Source organism: Desmodus rotundus, chromosome 2 (genome assembly GCF_022682495.2).
Source record: "Desmodus rotundus isolate HL8 chromosome 2, HLdesRot8A.1, whole genome shotgun sequence".
Lineage (NCBI taxonomy): Eukaryota > Metazoa > Chordata > Mammalia > Chiroptera > Phyllostomidae > Desmodus > Desmodus rotundus.
In genome coordinates this window covers 202573439-202595843 of record NC_071388.1, presented here as the reverse complement: position 1 = coordinate 202595843, position 22405 = coordinate 202573439, and the positions used below count along the sequence as shown (strand labels likewise).

At 43.7% G+C, this 22405-nt stretch overlaps 1 protein-coding gene across 1 annotated transcript in view; it reads right to left on the bottom strand.

Annotated features, from left to right (window-relative positions):
• FBXO36 (F-box protein 36) overlaps positions 1-22405 on the bottom strand; it is a 72001-nt gene that overhangs the window by 21111 nt on the left and 28485 nt on the right. The window contains exon 2 of the mRNA XM_024563822.4: positions 7651-7759. Within this exon, the coding sequence (XP_024419590.1) occupies positions 7651-7759 (109 nt within the window). The remainder of the gene's footprint in view (positions 1-7650; positions 7760-22405) is intronic.

Below are 22405 nucleotides of genomic sequence, written 5' to 3'. Positions count from 1 at the left end.
CTTATCCTGAAGCTGATGTCGCCCCACCCCCACCCCCACCCCCAGCATCTTATCCATCTTATCTCCCTGCGGCAGGCAAGAGGCAGGTGAAGATTTGGCCCTTAAGCCTCCAGACAGAGGACAATCACCTCCAATATGTGCGGCCCAAACCCCCATCTCCAGGATTTTGTGAAAGTCAATCAGAAAATCACATGGTCTGTTGAGTATTCGGCACTCACTAAACGCACAGTTCTGGGTTAGGTACTACAGGGTTTAGAAAATACAACGGATCCTACCTAACTTGAACATGAGAAGTGTTCTCTAGAAGTTTCTTTTATAACCACGTATCTCTGCAGAAACATGCCTATTCGATCATTAAGTGAGGAAGGAAGGCCTGGACTGATTTTTATCCACTGAAACGTGGACAGTCTTTCCCCAACATGGTTCTTTTTAAGCCAATATCGAGTTTTATAAATACTAGCTTTTAAAGAGTTAATGAAATAACGTTTATGATACTAGGAGTTGAAAGCCATCCATCCAGGCGTTTAACTATTTAAGGAAACAACAAAGAAAAAAATCAAGCTTTCCCTCTCTCTCTCTCTCTCTCTCTACCTCAAAAAACACCTGCTATGTGGCAGGAAAGCTAGACTCCATTTTAAGAAAGTCCTGCCGAGCCGTAAGCCGCCACGCTAGCTTCCGCACTCTGCTTCTGCAAGCGCCTGCTTCCCGCCTTGCACTGCGCTCCGCCCCCCGTTTTCGCGCCAATAGTAACGGTCAGCCCCTGCCTATATAAGCAGGCTTTTGTCTCCCCCGGCGCCCAGAATTTGGAGACTGCCTCCGGAGTCCGCATGTGTGAGTAAACTCCACTTCGCTACCACAGGACTTCCTCTGAGTCTTTTGTCCCGTAACATTTGGTTCCCTGACCGGGAGACAACTCACGCGAGCAGGCTATTGTCTCCGGTGAAGGCGACCGCGGACGGCGGTGGAGCCTGGCAGCTGAGAGGAAGCACGCGCCCCGGTGATTTCGGGTCCCCCGCACTCCGGGCTCCGCAGGCTCGGCCCGCGACACCGCTCTTGACCCGGACTGTTGGGGAGCGAAATGGACCTGGAATCTGGGAGGCGCCGCACCGGTAAGTGCCCCGGGGACGGGGAACAGAGCCCGAGACCAGGCCCACCCTTGTGGTGGGAGGAAAGACTGATCACCTCTGGGGCAGAAGGCCCCAGGTAGGGCTCCCCGTATCGGGAGGGAACGTAGTAACTTCTGACAGGTTGTGAGAGTGAGAGAGTGTGACTGTGACTGTGGCTCCACCGGCGTCAGCCTACGGAGCATGAGTGGGCCCTAACCTGGGTTCCTCGGTCTGTCGTACCTTATAACAGCTGGGAGTCTAACCCGAACTCTACGCGGGCAGCCTTAGCCGAGAGACCCAAGTCCCTCGCAAGAGGAGAGGCCAGGGGGGCCAAGTGAATACCCGCCCCTTGTCTGTCGCCGCCGCACGGGAGGAATCACTGTGGGAGGAGGGTCCTCCACTGTTCCAGACTGCAAGTGGCGGAACTTTCCTCGGTTCAGGGGACAGGACCCGAGCGTGGACGCGGGTTGACTAGAAACATCCTGCACCTCAGAATGGCCGACAATTGGAGTAGGCTGGCCCCTGAAGGGACCCTGAATTTAGGCGTCATCTGGGCAGTACATCTAGTAGTTACAGCGAGGCCAGGTCACCCAGACCAGTTTATCCACATAGACCGTCGGCGGGAATCAGCGCGGGACACGCCTGGCTGGCTCTACAGTGCGCCAGGCGCGCGTCCAGGGCTGTGGGGCCCGCGGGCACCAGCGGAGGGCAGAGTGGACTTGCTGCCCCCGGAACCCCAGAGAAAAGACCTCGGCTCAAGTCCTTGTAGCCCAGGCCCGGTGGCCACCCATTTTTTTAAGGGGGAATTCTTTCGGTAACAATTTATCGTGAACCACCCCCGTCTGCTCTGTGACAGTTTTTGGCAACCACGAAGGGATGATAATTGCCCGTGGCAGACTGACACCGCCCCCCCCCCCCCTCAGGTATGGAAGAGAGAGACTGCGGAATCTTCCCAGTCTCTGAGAATTTCTCTGCACCCCTCACGCCCGGAAAGGTGAAAAGGAAATGGAACGGGGACAGAGCAGGGAAGTGAAATGGTTTGGTTGGTACGCTCCAGAAGAAAATAGCTGGGCTCACCAGGCAGGGTGTCAACAATCTCCCGGAGGAGAGTGGGGGCTGCCAGGCGGGAGAATATATGTTCCCCGGGGACAAGCCAGCAACCTGGTGAGACAGTGCCACGCCCTCACCCACATGGGCAAGACTTCATTGAAAACCTGCTCAGGAGGTACTTCTACTTCCCCAACCTGGCAAAACTCTGTGCCTCCGCATCTGCCCAATGCTTAACCTGTGCCCGGAACAACGCTGCAGGGCACCCGGGAAGGGAACCAGGAGTACAGCATAGGGGGGAGCAACCACTCGAGGACTTACAAGTAGAGTTCACCGAAGTCAAGCCCAGCCGGGGATACAAATATCTCCTAGCTATGGTATGCGCCTTCTCTGGCTGGGTGGAAGCCTTCCCCACCAAGACAGAAAAGAGCCGAGAAGTTACTCGAGCTCTCCTCAGGGAGATCATCCCTAGATATGGACTCCCCCGACCCTTGGGAGCGGTAACGGGCCGGCCTTCGTTTCCAATGTTGCACAGAAGTGGCCAGGCTGTTAAATCGCCCCCAGAGCTCAGGTTTGGGGAGGAAGCGAACCCCTAGGCTCTGTAAGCCAAGCCTGCATGAATGTTGGGGATTGGACAGCAAGCCATGTGGCTGCGTCACCATTTTGGGTAAATGGAGGATGAGCCACGTATCTTGGATGGTGGGTCACCTGAGAGTTCCGCCATCTTGGAACTGGGCGAGGTGGTGGGCTGAGGGTTCCCTTCAGGTCAGGTGCTGTGTGTTGCTGCTGTGTGGGCACTGCACCAGTCAGGTTCTCTGTGCAACTGGCTCTGATAGGGATAGTTCTGATTCTGAAGGTCATGGACTGGGGTCCAAAGGATGTCCCTGCGAATCTAGGGACTTTTAGTGGAAAGTGCTTGCAGTCCTAGGGACTTCTGGCTGCCGGATACTGAGTTTAAGTATAATCCTTCCCAGCGTGGGAAAGGAGCAGGTATTAAAAAGGGAATTGGGATTAAATCTGGATGGGCAAAAATATGTAGAAAGGTTGTGAAAGTTTTAAACCTGGAGGAAAGGAAATCTCAACTACTTGTTTTCTGGTTTTATGGGAATGTGGTTTCATTTTGCTTCCGTTTCTGATCAGAAACCCCCTGTATCTGAACACCTAGTTAAGGTCGCCTGTAACCTGTTGGGGAGAATGCGTTTGCCACTCAGGACCCAGGAAGGGTCATTTGGGCCTGATGAGTGTTTCAGCCTCAGGCAAAGTAGCATGTCTCTGCCAAGAGACCAGACCTGAATGGCATGTCTCTGCAGAGGCCCCTCATGCCTCTACCTGTGTACTGTTCTTATGGAACTCTGTCTGTGTCTTGGATTTTGCTCTGTATCTGCTCTGAAAAGAAAACTGAAGATTCCAGGGACAGTTAAAACTTCACACTCTGTAGGAAAGTGAACAAGGGAAAGTGCAAGATATGTAAATGAAGGTGTATGAAAGGATACAGAAGATTAGTGGATGTTGCAGAAGGTCTGTGGGAAGCTGTAAAGATAGAAGAGGGTTTGTAAGAAGGTGTGTAAAAGGTTATAAAAGTTTTGGAAAGAAAGTATGTGGGGCCAGTAATGGAAGGTATAAGGCATGGAGATACAATCTTGGTGGATATCAGAAGGAAAAGGGTTTTCCTTTGCACTTGGTATTTTTCTCCCTACCTGATCCCTCCAGAATTTGGCATTCTGAAGGAGTGAGTGATGACATAAGGTTTCTCTGCATAAATCCACTAAGACCAGTCATTAATGGTGGTTTGTTAACCGGTACTTTGACTGGAATGTCACGCCTGAAGGAGGCATGTCTGGGTTCTGGTTGTCACCCGGAAGCCCTGAGGAACTGGGATTGACTTGCAAAGCTAGCAAAAGCCCGAAAGAAGAATCCTGGTACCTTGGTTGATTGTGCGGTTCATGGCAGTCTTTCCAGGGAAGGAACAAAGGTTGCTTTCCTGAAAGATGGCTAAAAAGGAACCTAGGAACAACGGAAGCCTCAAGGATTTAAGTGAAACAACTCATACAGGCAAAGCCAGGTGGCAGATGTGTGGCTCTGCTTCTGAGCCCTGAGGGGCGGACCGAGAAGTCAATCTAAAGGTTCCCTGAGTGAGTTCCAGTGAAGCGAACTTAAAGATCATAGGTGATCCAGGCTGCTCTTGGTGTGTTTATGCAAACAAACAGGCAGAATTAAAAGTTGGACTCAAAGTAGTCACTTTAATAACAATGAGGATGATCTTAAGGAGAAAAGTCATGGTCTAAGGAAAATCACATGCTCAGTATTGGATATCGAAACTGTGCAGCTGTCTTGAAAGTTTATTTTCATTTGAAAGTTGAAACTGGGTTTGTAATATCACCAAAGATGTTCAATTTACAGGCACGAGGGACCTGTCAAATTGCCATTGTTAGATGTCATTGCAGCAAGGGCCTTGCAACTGAATGTCTTCCCAAAACAGTCTCACAGGCACAGAGACTGGCTTGGGAGTGGTTGTGTGAATTAACCTGTGTGTTCCTCCTCCTGTTTTCATAGGGCGTGGGACTATGGCCTTATTACCTGAGTGATTGGTTGCAATATAGGCCTCACTTAAGGAGCCCACCTTCATCATCGCCCCCTGAGACTCAACAGTTTGGTTAAACTAAGAGGTTGGGTTGGTGAAGGGTTCGGGTGGTCTGTGGGTTTCACTTCAGAGCTGATTTTCCCTTTTCTGTCCCAATAGCCCAGACAGAAAGGGCCCAGAGATCTGAAAGGAGGGAAATCCTGATATATTCCCCTCAGCCCGAGTGAAGTGTAGTGAGCCACAAGGGTTTTGGATAGGTGTAGCATGCTTATACACCTTCCTCCAGATAAGCCATTCTTTACCTAAGTGCCTGCCTTTGTTATTCAGTGATTATGATTTAATTGTGCCTTCCAACTCTCTTGCCAAATCTGTCACCTCCCGAATACGACGAGGATGCCGACTGTCCAGTAATGCCAGCCTTTGGACAGCGAGCCTGCACCTTCCTAGTGACAGCCAACTGACTTGGATTCTGTGAGGTCCTTCCCCTTACAGGAAGGACTCCCTCCGTGCTGCACCCCCCTTTCAGGGCACCCTGACCCAAGGTTATGTAGGATGACGTCCATGTCCAGCCGGAAGTAGTTACAAAAAGACGAGACCTTCGTCCATTGCCCTTTATATGATTATAAAGTGGTTGTAAATCTGAGAGGAGGGATTGAAGCAGGGTGCAGACAAGAGGAGGGCCCCAAGAAGGGATTTGTAATGGGGTCCAGAGCTCAAGGTGTCCAGGAAATATTAGGGAAAAATATATATATAGGATATCCTCACCCCCACCAGTCTGAGCTGGGGGAAGGGACACATGGAGCAGGGCCATTCAGAGCTATTTTGTGTAGCAACAGCTTTGCAGCTAACCTTAGGCACGGTCATTTAACATATCTATAACCTAGAACTGGTTTCTTGGATATGTTAAATAGCTGTGGCCATGCTTTGAGCCAGGGAGATGGGATTGACTCCAACCCAGGATGTAACTGGGAAGCAACTCCCCCTGGTTATAGCACCTGTGTGAGAGCTTGGAGAAGATTGGCTCCATGCCATGGGGCCACACCTGCCCAGACTTACTATGGCAGCCCAGTAAAGCTGGAAGAATGTGGGAATGCTGGCAGGTGTAACTGACTGTAGGAGGAGTCGGAAATGGGGCTGCAGAGGAAGATGGGCACTGGGATTTAAGCCTAGGCACGACAGCCATAGAAGAGAGGACCATGTGGTTTTGGAGTGCTGCTTTTTGCCACGCAGCTTAGGCAGCAGGAGAGACTTTGCTGGGACTAAAAGGGAGGCACCTGCATGCTCCTTTGGGAATGCTGCTATTTTGTAAACCAGTCAGGCATGAATAAGAGTGAAGGAACTAAAAGAAGATATAAAGAGAAAGGCCCAAGAACTAGGAAGCTGGAATCTAGGAGTTGACCCACAGGTGTGGCTAAAATAGGTGCTACCATACCTGGGCCCCTTACTCATAGTCTTTCTAGGGATAAGCCTAGGGCCCTGTGCCCTGTGGACCCTAGTTCAGAATCTAGAAGCCGCAGTCACTCGTAGGGCAGCAGCCAAGGTGCTAGCCCTTCAGAATTATCAGCACCAGAAACTACAGCAGTTTACCGATACCCAGGATTATGGCCAGCTCTATGGTGATGCTAAAGGAGCCGAGAACGACTTAGCATCAAAAGGGGGAAATGTGGAAGGAAAGCTAGACTCCATTTTAAGAAAGTCCTGCTGAGCCGTAAGCCGCCACGCTAACTTCCGCACTCTGCTTCTGCAAGCGCCTGTTTCCCGCCTTGCACTGCGCTCCGCCCCCCGTTTTCGCGCCAATAGTAACGGTCAGCCCCTGCCTATATAAGCAGGCTTTTGTCTCCCCCGGCGCCCAGAATTTGGAGACTGCCTCCTCTGGGTCCGCATGCGTAAATAAACACTTCGCTATCCCAGGACTTCCTCTGAGTCTTTTGTCCCGTAACAGTTACATGCCACAATGTCCCTAAGAGAGTGATGATCACTGCCTAGTCCTGGCAATGTCCGTAGTTAGCTGTGGGGCCCGGGAAAGTCATGGCCATTCCCATCTCATTTGTGAATAATACCATTTATTTCACATGGATGTTGGAACAATAAAGTGAGAACATGTATATAAAAGTGATTTCCAGCGTTAAATTTGTATTGTTAAGGAATAATTATTAGAGTTCAGTTAAAGTTCTTTTAGAGACACATATTGATGTACTTTTGGATGAAATGACATAACCACTGAGATTTGCTTCAAAATAATACAGTGGAAACTGGGTTTTTTGGACATTTTGAGTATTGTAGAAGCTGGGTTACAAGTACGTGAGTTTTTTTAAAAACATTTTTGTACTTTTTTTATGTTTGAAATTTTCACATTGAGAAGCAAGAAAGCACAGGGGATACTGGATGGTAACCTCTGTTACCAAGTCCAAGTTGATTCAGACAACTTCTCGAGCAAATCTTGAGAGCAAAAAGAAATGGTAGTGATTTTAAATGAATGCCAAAATACATAAGAGTTGAAGGATTTGATCATTTTATTATGCTTTTCATAACTTATTTTTAACTAGAGGGAACCCATTTTAATTCAATATTATAGCAAAAAAATGGGGCGGGGGAGGGTGGTGGGGACAACTGAGCTTGAACAACAGTAAGAAATAAATTTTAAAAATATATTTACATAACTTAAGATTATAAAAGGAATCCACATGTTAACCTGGAATCTTAAACCAGATTAAGATCAGCCCCCAAATTTAGGGATATGTTAACATTTTTCTATTTCTTAATAGCCCACTGTTTTCCTATATCTGCTGTATCATATAAAGTATATAATGACATATCAATATTGCAAATGATGACATCTTTGATCCTTTTATGACGAAAATCTATCACCAATTAAAGGGAACGTAACAGCGGTAAGTACACCGCACACTCCCTTACCTTGAAGGTGTGAATTCTCTAGGAAGTCTTCATGAGATTCTTTTGTTTCTCCAGGTTTTGATGATCGATTCTCACTCCTCAGAGAAATCTTCCACCATCTAAAGATGACCTGTGATTGAAAAGAAGGTGATATGAATTAAAAGTGACTTATAGACCAACAGCTGTAGTTAGGTTTGGGGTTTTGAACAATCACTGTGGTGGGCACGTAGGTTATGTGTCCTACATCAGCTGTATCTTGAAATCTGGCATCACAACAAATGAGAAGTGAGGTCTGTGCATCAGTTAACATTTTTCCTAGTGATTAGGGTCACAAAATCAAAGTGCTGGAAGGAATCTTAAAAATGTATCAAGTCAGCGCTGGTCGGTGTGGCTCAGTTGATTGGAGCATCATCCTGAACAAAAACTTTGCAGGTTCAATTCCCGGTCAGGGCATATACCTAGGTTGTGGGTTCGATTCCCAGTTGGAGCACGTACAAAAGGCAACCAATCAGTTTCTCTCTCACCTTGATGTTTCTCCCTCTCCCTGTGCCTTCCCCTCTCTAAAAAACCAATGAGCGTGTCCTCGAATTAGAATATTTTTTAAAAAATTTAAAAATCTATCAAATCAGTTGATGTAAAATATCACCCAGAGCCAAATGATGTTTCTTGAAGATCTCCTAGAACATAGATTCTATAACTTGGGGAGCCAATTTCAAGGTCACTGCTCCACTCTCTGCCTCCTTTCCCATCTACAGCACAGACAAGGTGAGTGAATACTTTTCTCCTAAAAAGGGTCAGTTACATGGACAGGGCCGGGGGAAGCACCATTGTTTGATGCATGAGTGTCGCTGCACATTTTCCAACCTGTAATGGAACTGGGTAGTTAATTGAGATGACACAACTCCCACCAACTTGAGCAACAAACCAAACTGTTTCTGCACGAGGGCGGCCAAGGAAGATGATGCAGCAGAGGGACAGTGCGGAGACACTGCTTGGCTTCCCGGCTCTGGGGTCCTCCCTCACTAGCATAACCAGGGAAGGTAAAACAAGGTTCATGCAAAATGGGTAAGCAGTTGGAAGCCTGCTGTGTGGCCTCCCTTTATTTACAGTTCCCCTCTCCCATCCTGGTGTCTCTTCTCTTCTCACAAGGACACCAGTCACACTGGGTTAGGGCTCCACCTTTATGACTTCCTTTAACCTTTTTTTAAAAAGGTTTCATTTATTTTTTGAGAGAGGGGAAAGGAAGGAGAAAGAGGGAGAGAAAAATCAATGTGTGGTTGCTTCTCACGTAGCCCCCACTAGGGACCAGGCCCATAACGCAGGCATGTGCCCTGACTGGGAATCGAACTGGCGACTCTTTGGTCTGCAGGCCGGCGCTCAATTCACTGAGCCACACCAGCCAGGGCCATTTAACCTAAATTACCTACTCAAAGGCCCTATCTCCAACTGCAGTTGCATTGGAGGTTAGGTCTTCAACACAGGAATTTGTGGGGGATGTCATTCAGTTCATAACAGAGAGGTATCAAGTATTACAGTAGAAAGAACATGAATTTTGGAGTGAGAAAGGCCTAGCCAATTTATTTAACCTCTCTGCACTTCATTCCCTTTCTATTAAATATCATTAAAGTTCATAATAAATACTATAAATATGTCCTTTGTATTGAATGACAATGCCAGACAACCTGAATTTAATGTTGTGTTCTTTATACCACATAATCTAGAACTTCTAGAACTAATTGGGAAGTCAAGTAATTTAGCCCTTCCACAACATGTACAGGTGAGCAAAAAGTTTCAGAGGTTAAGTCAGAAGTGACAGGTCTCCTTCCCCATAACCTTACTACCAGGCATTATCTCAGATTTAATTCTGCCCGAGGAAAGACATTTATCATCAGGCAGGCACCTTGAGAATCCAAAAGATGTTTCTGGAACCTCAGTGGAACCCCCCTCACTGTCTTTGGCACTCTAGGGGAACCTTCCCCCAGGAAAGTTTCTCTCTGGTCAAGTGCACCTGCATTATAATGATGTAACTAGCCACGCTTCTAGCCAGATCAAGCAACTAAATCCTTGATTAAGTGGATTAGGGCACAAATGGAGTTCTAGACTGGGCGTTACTCCAGAAACATTGTTACCAAACTTACTTACGTTGTTCAAAAAAAAAGGCAGAGAGACACTTGCAGAATCTTGTCAGCTTCGTATCCTGCACATCATTCATCAATGAAGAATTATTTCTGACATTCCTTACACTAATTCATTAACCCTCTGGTACTGATTTACAAGGCGGTATTTGAAGTGCTTGCCTGGGTAAGGGCCTCTGGAGGGAGGATCCTCAGGGTGCGGTATGAACCTAACTTGCCCACAGAGATAAGCATCCTGCTGGCTCCTCTGAGGTATTTGAATTACGGAGAATACAGCACTTGCCTCAGGAAACGGGGCTGGCTAGAACCAGAACCCAAGCCTCCTCACTCCTAACTCAGTCTGTTCCGAGGCACGAAGCTTTCTTTGCACGTGACTTCGTACTACAGTTCTACAGAGCGGTAGAGATCACCTGTTCGGGACCACAACTGAGCCTTGTCAAAACTCAATTACGTTCTACATGCTATACTTCCTAAAACAGAAAAACGTGCGAGATGGGTGTTTTCTTCCACTTATTACTTCAGACTGGTGAAGGTCATTTTGAAAAGACATACTCGATGGTGAGCAGAAGGAAAATAAGGTCCTTTAAGCATCATCAAAAGGAATGTGAATTGGTTTTGCAAGTGTGACCCAGGCATGCCACGTGTAAGAGTCCGTCCTAAGGAATTTATCAGAGATGTGTACATGTCTTTCATGTAACAATGTTTGCCATAGGTTAGTTATGACAATGAAGAGTCAGAACCAACCTAAGGATCCAATAGTTGGGACTAGCTAAATAAGTGTAGCACATTCAGATGCTGGAATACTCTGCCCCAACAAGTAAAAAAAAAAAATACTAAGGCAGGATAATATTAATAATCATTTGCTTACACCGCTAATCCAAAGACAGGAAGGGAAATACTCATGTATATGCAGGCGAAGGGGCATCGGCGTGGTGGTCAACGCTGCTGTCTCAGGATGTGCAGCCTGAAGGAAGCTGAGCTCAGATGTACCCCCCAAATATTTGTGAATTGAGCGCTATTATGGTATTAGCTTATTTTAAGTCATTTTATACATATGAAGTTATCTATTTGTCGCTATTTTGAAAATCTTTAAGTCTATAAATGTGGTTTTAAACATCTTGTTCTGATTAACAGTGGATGTTTGTTAATATCCTGCAAGAAAAGCTACAGAGGAGCTCCCCCGTTTTTGCAAGACTGTTTGGATCTGGCTGGACATGGGCTTCCTGTGCTCTCCTCGGGTTTCAGGAATCTCCCAACCAGCATGGGCAACGCGTGACTGTGTTTCTATGGGTGCGGAAGCCCACCGTGGGTGGATTAGATGACTGGCACCAGCTCTGCTCATCCAGGGAGCGTCTGACTTTGAGAGGCAAGTTCTCTGTCATTGCCTCAGACCCTCCGTCCAGGGAGGGCGGACAATCCGCATCATTGTAGGTAGGATACACACCAGTATTTGGTAGCCTGATAGAAATCACGTGACCAGTAGTAGAGTTCTTTAAACATTTTATTTATATTTAGCATATTATATTTCATAAATTTTTAATAAACCTGAACATTGAGCTTGCTTTCAAAAGGGAGGTCTAAGATTTCTCATTAATCCCTCAGCATCTCTCCTGCACGAAGTATTAGAGCAAGATTACAAACATTTATTGTCCACCCAGTGAGGGCCCCTAAAGGTCAGGCCCTTTCCCCACCAGGACAGCAGTGATTCACTGGCAGCCCTCAAGGGGGCACTGGGAAAAGCGGGCCCAATTGGGCTTCTCAGCCTTTGCGCAGATTTGGACAATGCACGCCCCTTCCCCTGGTCTGAGACTGTGATGTTCCCACCGCTGGCCCTGATGAAAAACCCTATTCCTGGGAAAGAAAGCAGAGACTCTGGTGTTAGACAGGTCCGGGTTAAACCCTGGTCTCTGTCATTTGCTTTGGGCAAATTTCATAATCTCTTTGGCCTCCATTTCCTCACATCTGAAATCCAAAGAATGATGCTCACGTCACCCGTCTGGGGAGATGACATGAGATAAATCCAAAGTGTCCAGCAAGATGCCAGAGAAACGACGTAGCTCCATAGAGGTGGGTCCTTGCCTTTTTGTTCTCCCTTTCCCCACTTTACACACACTTCATACTCAAAACAAGAAACTCAACCCAAAATGCCAACAGATAAGAACCAAGTGTTTTTTTCTTATCAATTTTCTAACAACATATTCAATCCTACTTCACCAAGTTCTGCTTTCTGAATTGTATTCTCCAAAGACATTTATTTCCGCTTTTCACTGAGACTTGGTATTTGATTTTTCTAATCGCCAATCAGCATTAAGGGCTGCACACCTTTTGATTAGAAGATGCATCCACCCACCCAGTTAATAAACAAAGTTGCTCCTACAGGATTAGGGTGACTTGCCAGATCCCCTACACTGAATGGGGCATCCTGAATCTTTCCGAACATCCGAATAGGAAAGACGTTTATAACTTAGTACACAACTACCTCTGCTTTCTCTTACAGAGTACTGTTATTCTATCAGATCCAATTTCTTCCTGTTTTGGAAACCACATATAATTAGGAATTTCACTGAGGGTGGTAGAGATACTGTATCATGGACAGTTTACGAAATTAGGTCTTTTCTTAGGTAAGGAAAGATTTTCTTATCTGAACAGTGTACTGAGAAATGGATAAGCAAGGACCACAAGGGCAAATGGCAAGTAATTTCACCTTTAGATATTACTCAAAAAATCACACAGCACTGGCATTCCAAAAGGTAGAAAGATGTTATTTTTTAAAATGAATTACGAGGATAATTTCTTTTTTTCCCCACCTATTTAAACTATAAACACGTGGGGGGGGGGGTTGGTGCAAATTTATATCAAATATGTGTTTCTCTGTGTATCTATATTTGGTTAAATTTGTCTAATCATGGCAAAACTTAGATTTTCAGCTTTAGAAAGTTTTCCTATGGAATGGTAGTAATTTTTACACATTAAGAATAAAAGCAACATTATTAATAATGGGAAAAATGATGCTGAGGCTAAAATGAGAATGGAATAAACCGAAAATTTTAATAATGAAGAACAGACAACATTGAAGTGTTTCTGTCCTTTAATAATTTAGAAAGGAAGTTGCCATTGGAGAGTCAGATTAGTAAACCTCAAACACGGTGGATCTGATTAGGAATCGGTGGCAGACCTCGCTGGCTGCCTCAGCATTCCTTTGCCCACCTGCCTTTTGAGAGGAGCCCCATTTGTCCAGTAGCCTCCCTCCTCTACAGAGAGATCTGATGTATTGGAGTTGTCATTTTAGTTTAAATACATACGGTTAAGCTTCTCTTTAGTGCTTAAATTTAGGAATTTTTAAAAAGATTTTATTTACTGCCCTGGCTGGTGTAGCTCTGTGGATTGAGCTCGGGCTGGGAACCAAAGGGTCACCGGTTTGATTCCCAGTCAGAGCACATGCCTGGGTTGCAGGCCAGGTCCCCAGTGGGGGGGCCATGTGAGAGGCAAGCACATATTGACGTTTCTCTCCCTCACTTTCTCCCTTCCCCTCTCTCTAGATAAATAAATAAAATCTTAAAAAAAAAAAGATTTTATTTACTTATTTTTAGAGAGAGGGGAAGGGAGAGAGAGAAAGAAAGGGAAAGAAACATCAATGTGTGGCTGCCTCTAATATGCCCCCCACCAGAGACTGGGCCCACAACCCAGGCATGTGCCCTGACTGGGAATGGAACCAGCGACCCTTTGGTTCACAGTCCAATGCTCAATTCACTGAGCCGCACCAGCTGGGAATAGGTTTAACAGAGTGCATTCTTCTTTCTGGTGAGTATATCTTTTTTTTCTTTTTTCTTTTAGAGAGAGGGAGGAACATTGATTTATGTTCCACTTACTTATGCATTCATTGGTTGATTCCTGTATGTGCCCCAACTGAGGATCAAACCCACAACCTTGGTGTATCAGAATGATGCTCTGACTGACTACCCAGCTAGGGCTCAGCAGATTTCTCAGAGAGGGTTTATAGGAAGTAAACTTTTTGTCTGAAGATGTGCATATTCTCTTCCAGGTTCTGGTCCTCTGTCACTATTACTCAGGGTAGGAGCCTGCGGCCAATGCAGATGACCTCCAGATGTGCCCTCGGGCAAGCATTCTCTGTCAGCTGCTTCTACAGACCAGTGCTGGCCCTCTCACTTTGACCAGTTTCTTGCCATCAGCAGGCTACCGTTCCTGCTCCTGCAGTAGTCACACGCTCTCCAAAGAAATATGAACCTCAGTCTTATCAGGGGAGAAAGAGAATGGACATCCTAGTAATTCCTGTCCACCTTTCCCTAGCATACAGGTAACAGCTGCTTTTGGCTGCTGCTACTTCTGGGCCATTTAGAACCCTCTCTTAAGTTGTTAACCATCTTCTATTAGTTAACAATTCTTTAAAAAAAAAAATGGCCCTAGTAAAAATAACATTGTCCCTGAACGGACCTTCCTGAATGGAGATATCTGCTATGATTCTTTTGTCACCCATTATGCTGGGCACTTGGTGAGAGCTTTTAATCTGGGGACATACACTTAATATTTAGGATAATTTTTTGTACATAATTTTTATTTTCTGGAACTCCTCTTTTTCACATACTGGACCTTCTGGTCTAATTTTTAATTCTATTATTCTTTTTTCCCCCTGCTGTTAACCTCTTACTTCTGGTTCTTTTTCTCTAGATGATTTTCTCAATATGAGTTTTTCATTTTTCCTATCAAATCTTTTGTTTTCGAAAACCTCTTTTAAATTTTCTGAATGTTATTTTTTCCTTGCGTGCTATTTTTGTTTCATGGATACAGTATATCTTCTTATTCTTCTGAGAATACTGATGAATAATTTGTTTTGTCTTTGTGCATTGTCTTTATTTTCTCCAAAATTCTATTTCCTGTATTTTGGTGGTGTTGATTTGTTTAGGCTTTCTTCAAAAGTCTGCTCATTGTTAGCTGTTGTTAGCTGTCTGTGTGTTTTCACGAGTACCTGTGAACTATCTGTGAACTATGTGTTTTCACGGCCTCACTGTATCTGCTGGGGCTCTTTGGTTGGAGTATCCTATTAATATTAATATATATTTTTTAACTTTTTTCCCCTTTTTTATTGTTGTTCAGTTACAGTTTTCTGCCTTTTCCCCCCAGCCCTCCCCACCACCCCAGCCCTTCCCACTTCCCTCCCCTGTTTCCAGCCCCCTCTTGTTATCGTCCATATGTCCTTTATAATTGTTCCTGTAAACCCTTCACCCTTTTCCCCCATTACCCCCTACCCTCTCCTCTCTGGTCACTGTCAGCCTGTTCTCAATTTCAATGTCTTTGGCTATACTTTGCGTGCTTGTTTGTTTTGTTGACTAGGTTCCTGTTAATGGTGAGATCATACAGTATTTGTCTTTAATATCTTTTTTTAAGACTTTATTTATTTTTAGAGAAAAGGGAAGGGAGGGAGAGAGGGAGAGAAACACCAGTGTGTGGTTGCCTCTCATGTGCCCCCTACTGAGGACCTGGCCTGCAACCGAGGCATGTGCCCTGACTGTGAATCGAACCAGCGACCCTTTGATTCACAGGGCCGTGCTCAGTCCCCTGAGCTACACAAGCCTGGGTCTGGCTATTAATATCTTGCAATCTCTTTTCTTGGCCTGGTCTGATTCCTCAGAGGAGAACCTTCCAGATTTCTGCCTGAAGGGTATATTCCTGGGGCCGGCAGTATTCTCAGTAGAAGTCACAGTGAGTCCCCTACTTCAGCATGTAGATTTTCATTTAATCCTTGGCCATATTCAGCACCGAGTCCCTCTGTCCCCAGTGACTTAGTGTCCTGTGTCCATAGATGCGTTAGTTTACCCCCCCAGAGATCAACCCCCCAGTCTTCTCCTGCGGGTGAGGCAAAGCTGCTGCTGGCTGCTCAGAGGAGAGGAGGGGCTGAAGAAGAAAGTAGTTCTGATCACATCAACAGACTTTCAACCATTCCTACTGTTTTTCAAGTCCTTCTTCCACCTCCTTTTCCAAAGAATGTTTCCACCCACTTCTGAGCCACCCAGCTCTGGGGTCCCAGGGTGCAAATCTGATTGCTTCTTAACTTCCCTAGTTTAGGTTTCAGCTTTCTCAGGGCTTGTAAATCAGCTACCAGTTGGTCATCTGCTTTCTAGCCTGCAAAATTGTTGCCTTTGTCACCTTTCCCATTCTCTTTGTTTTTGTGGGTTTATGCTTTAGAAAAACCCTGCAATTGTCATTTTAGTGGTGTGGCCAGAGGGAGGAAAGGTATGTAATAGTTCTTTAACTAGAAGCCACACTTCTAAGCTGTATTTTTAAGATGTTTAAAGTGCTACAGATAATCTGACATACTATATTTGTCATCTTAATTTAAACACATAGGATAAAGAACATGATTAAATTGGTAATTGATATTTAAATTTAGGCATATCTATTAAATTTATAATGATTTTAAGATGTTTGTAAGTTTAAAAGAGTTTGATCTACATTTTCATTACAGCTTTTTAAACACTTGGCTGATTTTTCTTAGATTTGTAATCATGTCTTTAGATTTTAGAAATGCTTGAGAAAATCAAATATATTTGTGATATAGATTGAAATACTTAAGAGGATTTAATCAAGTTTCTAAATCATTTACATATAAGAGAATTTAGTTTGTTAGATTTATAAGTTTTGTGGCTGTAATTTACAATATTTAAATAAACTAAGTAAGTTTGTAAATAGTGCTTAGATGTTTAAGGGATTATAATTTGTTAAATGTATAAGCTAACTAAACATTAAAGAACAATGAAAATGAATGTTTTTTTAATTTTAATTTTTTATTGTAACTGTATTCAATTACAGTTGTGTGCCTTTAAAATGAATGTTTTTAATTTTGATGCAAAATTACTTGATTTATAATTCAACCTACTAGGTTTCTTAGTTGTATTTGAAGGTTAAAATAGATTTTAATTGTATATTAGCAATAAACACAAATAATTGTAATCAGTTAAAAATGTTTTTAATAAATCATAAATTATAAATAATTACAGAATTGTACAATAGAGCTTCTTAAATTGTATTTAAAAGATTGATTTAGGAATTTGGAGACCACTGGATGGCCATTTGGAAAGAAAAATTGATTTATGTCTCACATCAGAATTAACTCCAAATAGATCAAAGATCTGCATGTGAAAAAAATAAATAGCCCTGTCTGGTGTAGCTCAGTGGATTGAGTGTACGCTGTGAACCAAAGGGTCACCAGTTCAATTCCCAGTCAGAGCACATGCCTGGGTTGCAGGCCAGGTCCTCAGTGGGGGCCACGTGACAGGCAACCACACATTGATATCTCTCTCCCTCTCTTTGTCCCTCCCTTCCCCCTTCTCTAAAAATAAATAAATAAAATCTAAAGAATAAAAACAAAAAACATTTTAAAAAATCCACACAAGTACTAGAAGAAAAAAAGTGAAATCTTTTATCTTTCTAATTATGTCTCAAAACCTAAAAATCACAAAAGACTGATAAATTTGATTATATAAATAAAAAACTTGTGCCTGGCCAAGTCTCTCAAGGACCTGTATGGAAATGTTTAAAGCAGCTTAGTTCATAATAAACTCCAAATTGGAAACAACCAAAATATCCATCCATGAGACAAAATATTACTCAGCAATGAGAACTGTTGATACATGACATGACATGGTTGAATCTCAAAAGCATCATTATAAGTGAAAAGAGCCAGATATGAAAAGTTACATACTATAAGATTCCATTTAGGGCATGTTGGAAAAGGCAAAACAGCAATCAGGTCAGTGGTACCAGGCAACGTGTGTGGGAGAGGGGAATGACCACAAAGGAACATGAAAGAACTTTTGGGGTTGATGGAAATATTCTGTATCTTTCTTATGGTCATAGTTACACATTTGTCAAATTCATGGAACCAAAAAAGGGTGATTTATACTACATTAAAATCATACCTCAATATGCCTGACTTAAAAAAAAACCATGTCAAAGAAAAAGGATAAACTAGGAAAATGTTTGCGATTACTATCACAACAAATGGCTAACATCTCTAAAGAGTTTGTAGAAATAGAGAAAAGACCAACAGACTAATTTTTAAAATGAGCAAAAGATATGAAAACAAAGTCCACAAGAAAAACATTTTCACATGGCCCATAAACACATGAAAAGGTATTCAATTTCACTCACAAGAATAGAAACACATATTAAAACCACACTGATACATCATTTCTCATCTATCCAGACTGGCAAAATCTGAAAGACAGAAAACACACTGTTAGCAAGAACGTGGAGAAACCAGAACTCACGTCACTGTGGTACAAAAGCTATGGAGGAAAGTTAGCATGATCTAATAAACCACAGATGGAAAGAAAAGAGGATTTATTTAATAAATAGTGTTACCATGATAAGCTGTCTCTCTGGAAGAAGTAAACTTAAACTCCTACTTCCAGCTACATTCAAAAATAAAATCTAGCCCTGGCTGGTGTGGCTCAGTGGACTGAGTGCTGGCCTGCAAACCAAAATGTCACCGGTTCAATTCCCAGTCAGGGCACATGCCTGGGTTGTGGGTGGGGTCCCCATTTGGGGTGTGCAAGAGACAATCGAGTGATGTTTCTCTCCCTCCCTCCCTTCCTCTCTCTAAAAATAAATAAAATCTTTTAAAAAATAAATAAAACCTAGATGGACTAATATGATAAGTGCAAAAAGCAATCCTATAAGGTTTTAGGGAAAAAATGCATTACTTTTAAAATAATAAATAATAGTATTTTCATTTCGGAAAATGGTACAGGAGTGAGGGATAGCACCTCATTCAGAATGATTATACATACTTTCATACCATCCCTATTCTCTGGCTGAAATCTTGGAATCAGAATTTTAGAGGTGACTGTTATTTTAACTTGATAATTAATTACAAAGATGGTAGCTATTAGTTTTTCTTCCCCTCCTAGGTCATGAGATCCAGAAATGTAACTTTAAGCAATCTTCTCTATCGAAAAATATCCTATTACAATAAATCAAATTGGAGGTCCTACAGAATTCATGATCATTGTCATTTTCTCCTCACTATGCATGAAGACTAGGCTATTACACCTCAGAAACCATCTCAAATTAGGCAGGTTCTCAAAGCAAAACTTGCATAAGATTCTGCACCAAGATAGGAGAATAAGTTAGATAACTACCCATACTGATGATAAAAATCTTTCCAAAAGAACACTGTCTACCAACTATACTTAAATTAAAAAAATAATAAAGTAAAATATTTTGAGAGAACTGATCAATGTATTTTATATTAAGTGGAAATTTAAAAAACAAAAGTATGTGTTGCAAAGTTAAATGTCAGATTTAGAGCAAATAACCAATAAAATATATTATGGACTCAAGGTGTGTTCAAGGATTTGCTGATGAAGTAAATGTTCGTGAATAAACAGACATGAATTTTTTTTAATCTTTCCAAAAGAACATCCAAAAAGATGAGTGCAAAATCGAATGTGAACACCACAATTTGGGGTGAGGGGAAGTCCCGTAAGCAATAAGAGGAGAAAACACGTCATGTCCAAGGGGATGGGATATCACTGAACGGGGTCCTACAGTGTGAAGACACAAATGTGGCTCCAGAGCATCTGAGCAGGTGTTTTGGACCCACAGGTACATTCCGGCTCAAGGACCTACTAGCAGGGTGACCTTGGGCGGGTCTCATAATGTCATTTGCCTACTCATATGCTCATATCTTCTGGGAGGATTCAATGAAGTGATACATGCTTAGCAGAGTACTAGATACATCATTAATTTCCTTTCCCATCAAATTATTATTGGAATTTGTGTATATAACAGATCAAGAACACAGGCGTAGTCCCCTTGGTTTGTAAGCACAGACCCACCGTCACAGCTCCAGTGGAAGAACTTTATGAACCCACAATTCTCTAAGTCTGCAGGCGGTGGGACCATTCCCAAGTACAGAAAGTCAGCGGACACAGGGCCATGCCAGTCAGTTTTAACACACATTTTGCAGTGGCCTGACCCCAAAACACTGTGTCTGCCAGATGCGTGTGCTAAAAATCTGAAAAAAGTGCAAAGTACTCTACAAACAATAACATCAAAAAATAAGAAAGAAAAAAAAAAGCAGCTCTGAACACAGATGCAAGTGGAGCTTTTATGTTTTTGCATTAGTGTATCTTCTGGACAATGCCCAGCAAAAGAAACAACACTACAACAACCTGGAATCCTCTCTCCCAAACCTCCCTGGATGCGAGCAGGAAAGTGACTAAGCAGGTAGGAATGTCCAGCTGTCTCTGGTCTTACTTCACAGAGTACTTCCCGGGATGTACCTGCCTCTAAGCCTGTTAAACTGCTTCTTCCTAAAATGACTATTTACAACTCCAAGGTGTCTCTGCTTTCACTCTGGTGCAAAATAGTAATCTACTGGTACAAAATTTATTTTTAAAATTCCTCCCAAGTTTCTTGGCAGGAGCTAATTATGTTCCCTCTTGTTACTATCCCATCCCTATTACAGCTGCCTTCAAATGCAGCCTCACGACGTCCCACCAGTCAGTAAGGGGCCGCGTCATCGTTTTATTCCTGCGCCTTCTTTCAGTCCCTGCCCACGTGGGATGCTTCCCTCTTCCCTGTGGTTTCTTGTTTGTAAAATGAACACTTGCTGCCGAATACTTGCATCTACGTCCTTTCCGTGCTCATCTGCTAGCCAAAAGAATAACCACAAAGCACTTCTGTTGCTGGAAGTTTAATAATTCTTAATTATTAAATATATAAAAATTTGGATGTACTTTGTCAAAACCTTCCTTACCTTCTGCTGTGGACTGAATTTTGTCCCCCTGCTCCCCAACCCTCACCAAATTCTATGTTGAAACCTAGCCTCCAATGAGATGAGACTCTCCTTGGGGATAGGGCCTTTGGAAAGGTAATTGAGGTTAAAAAGCAGGGCCCAAATCCAATGTGACTGGTGTCCTTACAAGAAGAGAAGCGACACCAAGGGTGCATGTGCGCAGAGAACAGGTCTCGGGAGGACGCAGCAAGAGGGTGGCCACCTGCAAGCCAAGGAGCAAGGCCTCAGGAGAAGCAGCCAAACTGGCCACCGCCCTGACACAGCTCCCCCAATGATAATAAAATATTGGATCCTACTGAGTGTCTACCATGTGCCACCTGCAGTCGGCTTTAGACTTTCTCCTACACAAAACCCCTGGGAGGTTAGTGTCACTGTACACATGAATAAACTAAGACTCAAGGAGGTTTAGAAAAACTTGCCCTCACTCATTCATCCCCAGTGAGATTTGAATCCAGGTCTATCTGACTCCAAAGCCTCTAAATCTGTTAAGCATGTTAAACCTGTTCAACATGCTGGTTACTGGAATGACAAAAAGCCTTAACTTCCCAATGTCCACGATAATGTAGGGAAGCAGTGGTGTTTAAATCCTAAAGCTGCTAATCCACAAACCATAATACTTGGCATTGGATGAGCTGTTTACTTCCATTTGATGGGGGTGTGGTTGACCGGCCGAGAAATGATAGTGTTTCATTCATTTTACATTCCACAAGCACACAGAGCCTTGCATTGTTCTGGAAAACACACAAACCCCTGCCCCCACGGAAATTTTATTCTATGGGGGGGTGAACAATAAACAAAACAAGTAAATATATTTCATAGTGTGTTAGAACGTGATAAGTGTGAAGAAAAATAAACTAAGAAGATAGGCAGTGCGGCTGGACGGGAGGGAACGGGGGTGCCCGTTTTAAATAGAGTGGTTCTGGCAGGTGTCATTTGAGGCCATCAGAAATCAGATGGTGGGATGCAGGAGCTGGTAAACTGCTTTGCTGCTCATCCGGCATGCCCCGAGTAGCCCTGCCAAGCATGCAGGTGATAAACAAAAACCCCTCATAGCATCCAACCCTGAAGCTGAGTTGCTTGCTCACTGGAAAAAAACGGTACCTGTGTTGTACATTAAAACCCCAGGATTAGATCTAACAGGCTTTCCTGCTAAACTGCACACTATAAAGGACAGTAATATAAAAAAAAGGAAATCATGACACTTTTTAAAAATTCTTTGATAGTCACTCAAGCATCTGTTTTCGTGTCCTGTCCAGTATGCTTTCTATAGCTAGTTCCTTGAAAGCTTTTGCCTGGGGCATCCTGGTGGCAGGGCCCAGTGCAGTGCAGACGACGCTTCCTTGTAGAAGATGCTTGCAAACTCAATGAGAAATTGGCCTCGGGATGATCAGTGTCCTGTCTCCCTGTTCTGGCCCCCTTTTCCCATCACCCAGCAGGCTGTCTGGAAGTACCACGTTGTGATTATACAGCCATGCATTCGTGCATGTGAGTCCAATGCTTACAGCATCTTCCCCTGCCTGTTCTGAAAATCTCCTTCTTCAGGACTTAGTTTGTCACTTTTATTGTGTCATGCAGGCACTAAAAGTTCTTGTCTGCTATTGAAATGACTTGCTGGGTTAACAAATATTCCCCATTCTCTCTGCAAAACACTTAGCCCTCAACATGTGATCAAACTTCCAAAAGGATCTGAATAACGCCTTCAAAGGGTGGGTAGTGATGGGTACACACCCACTGAATGGATACACTGGTCAATGGAGTAAATATTTGCTGTGTCCTTACCACCTGCAAAGCCGTGAGCCAGCCAACTGTGCACGGAAGGAGG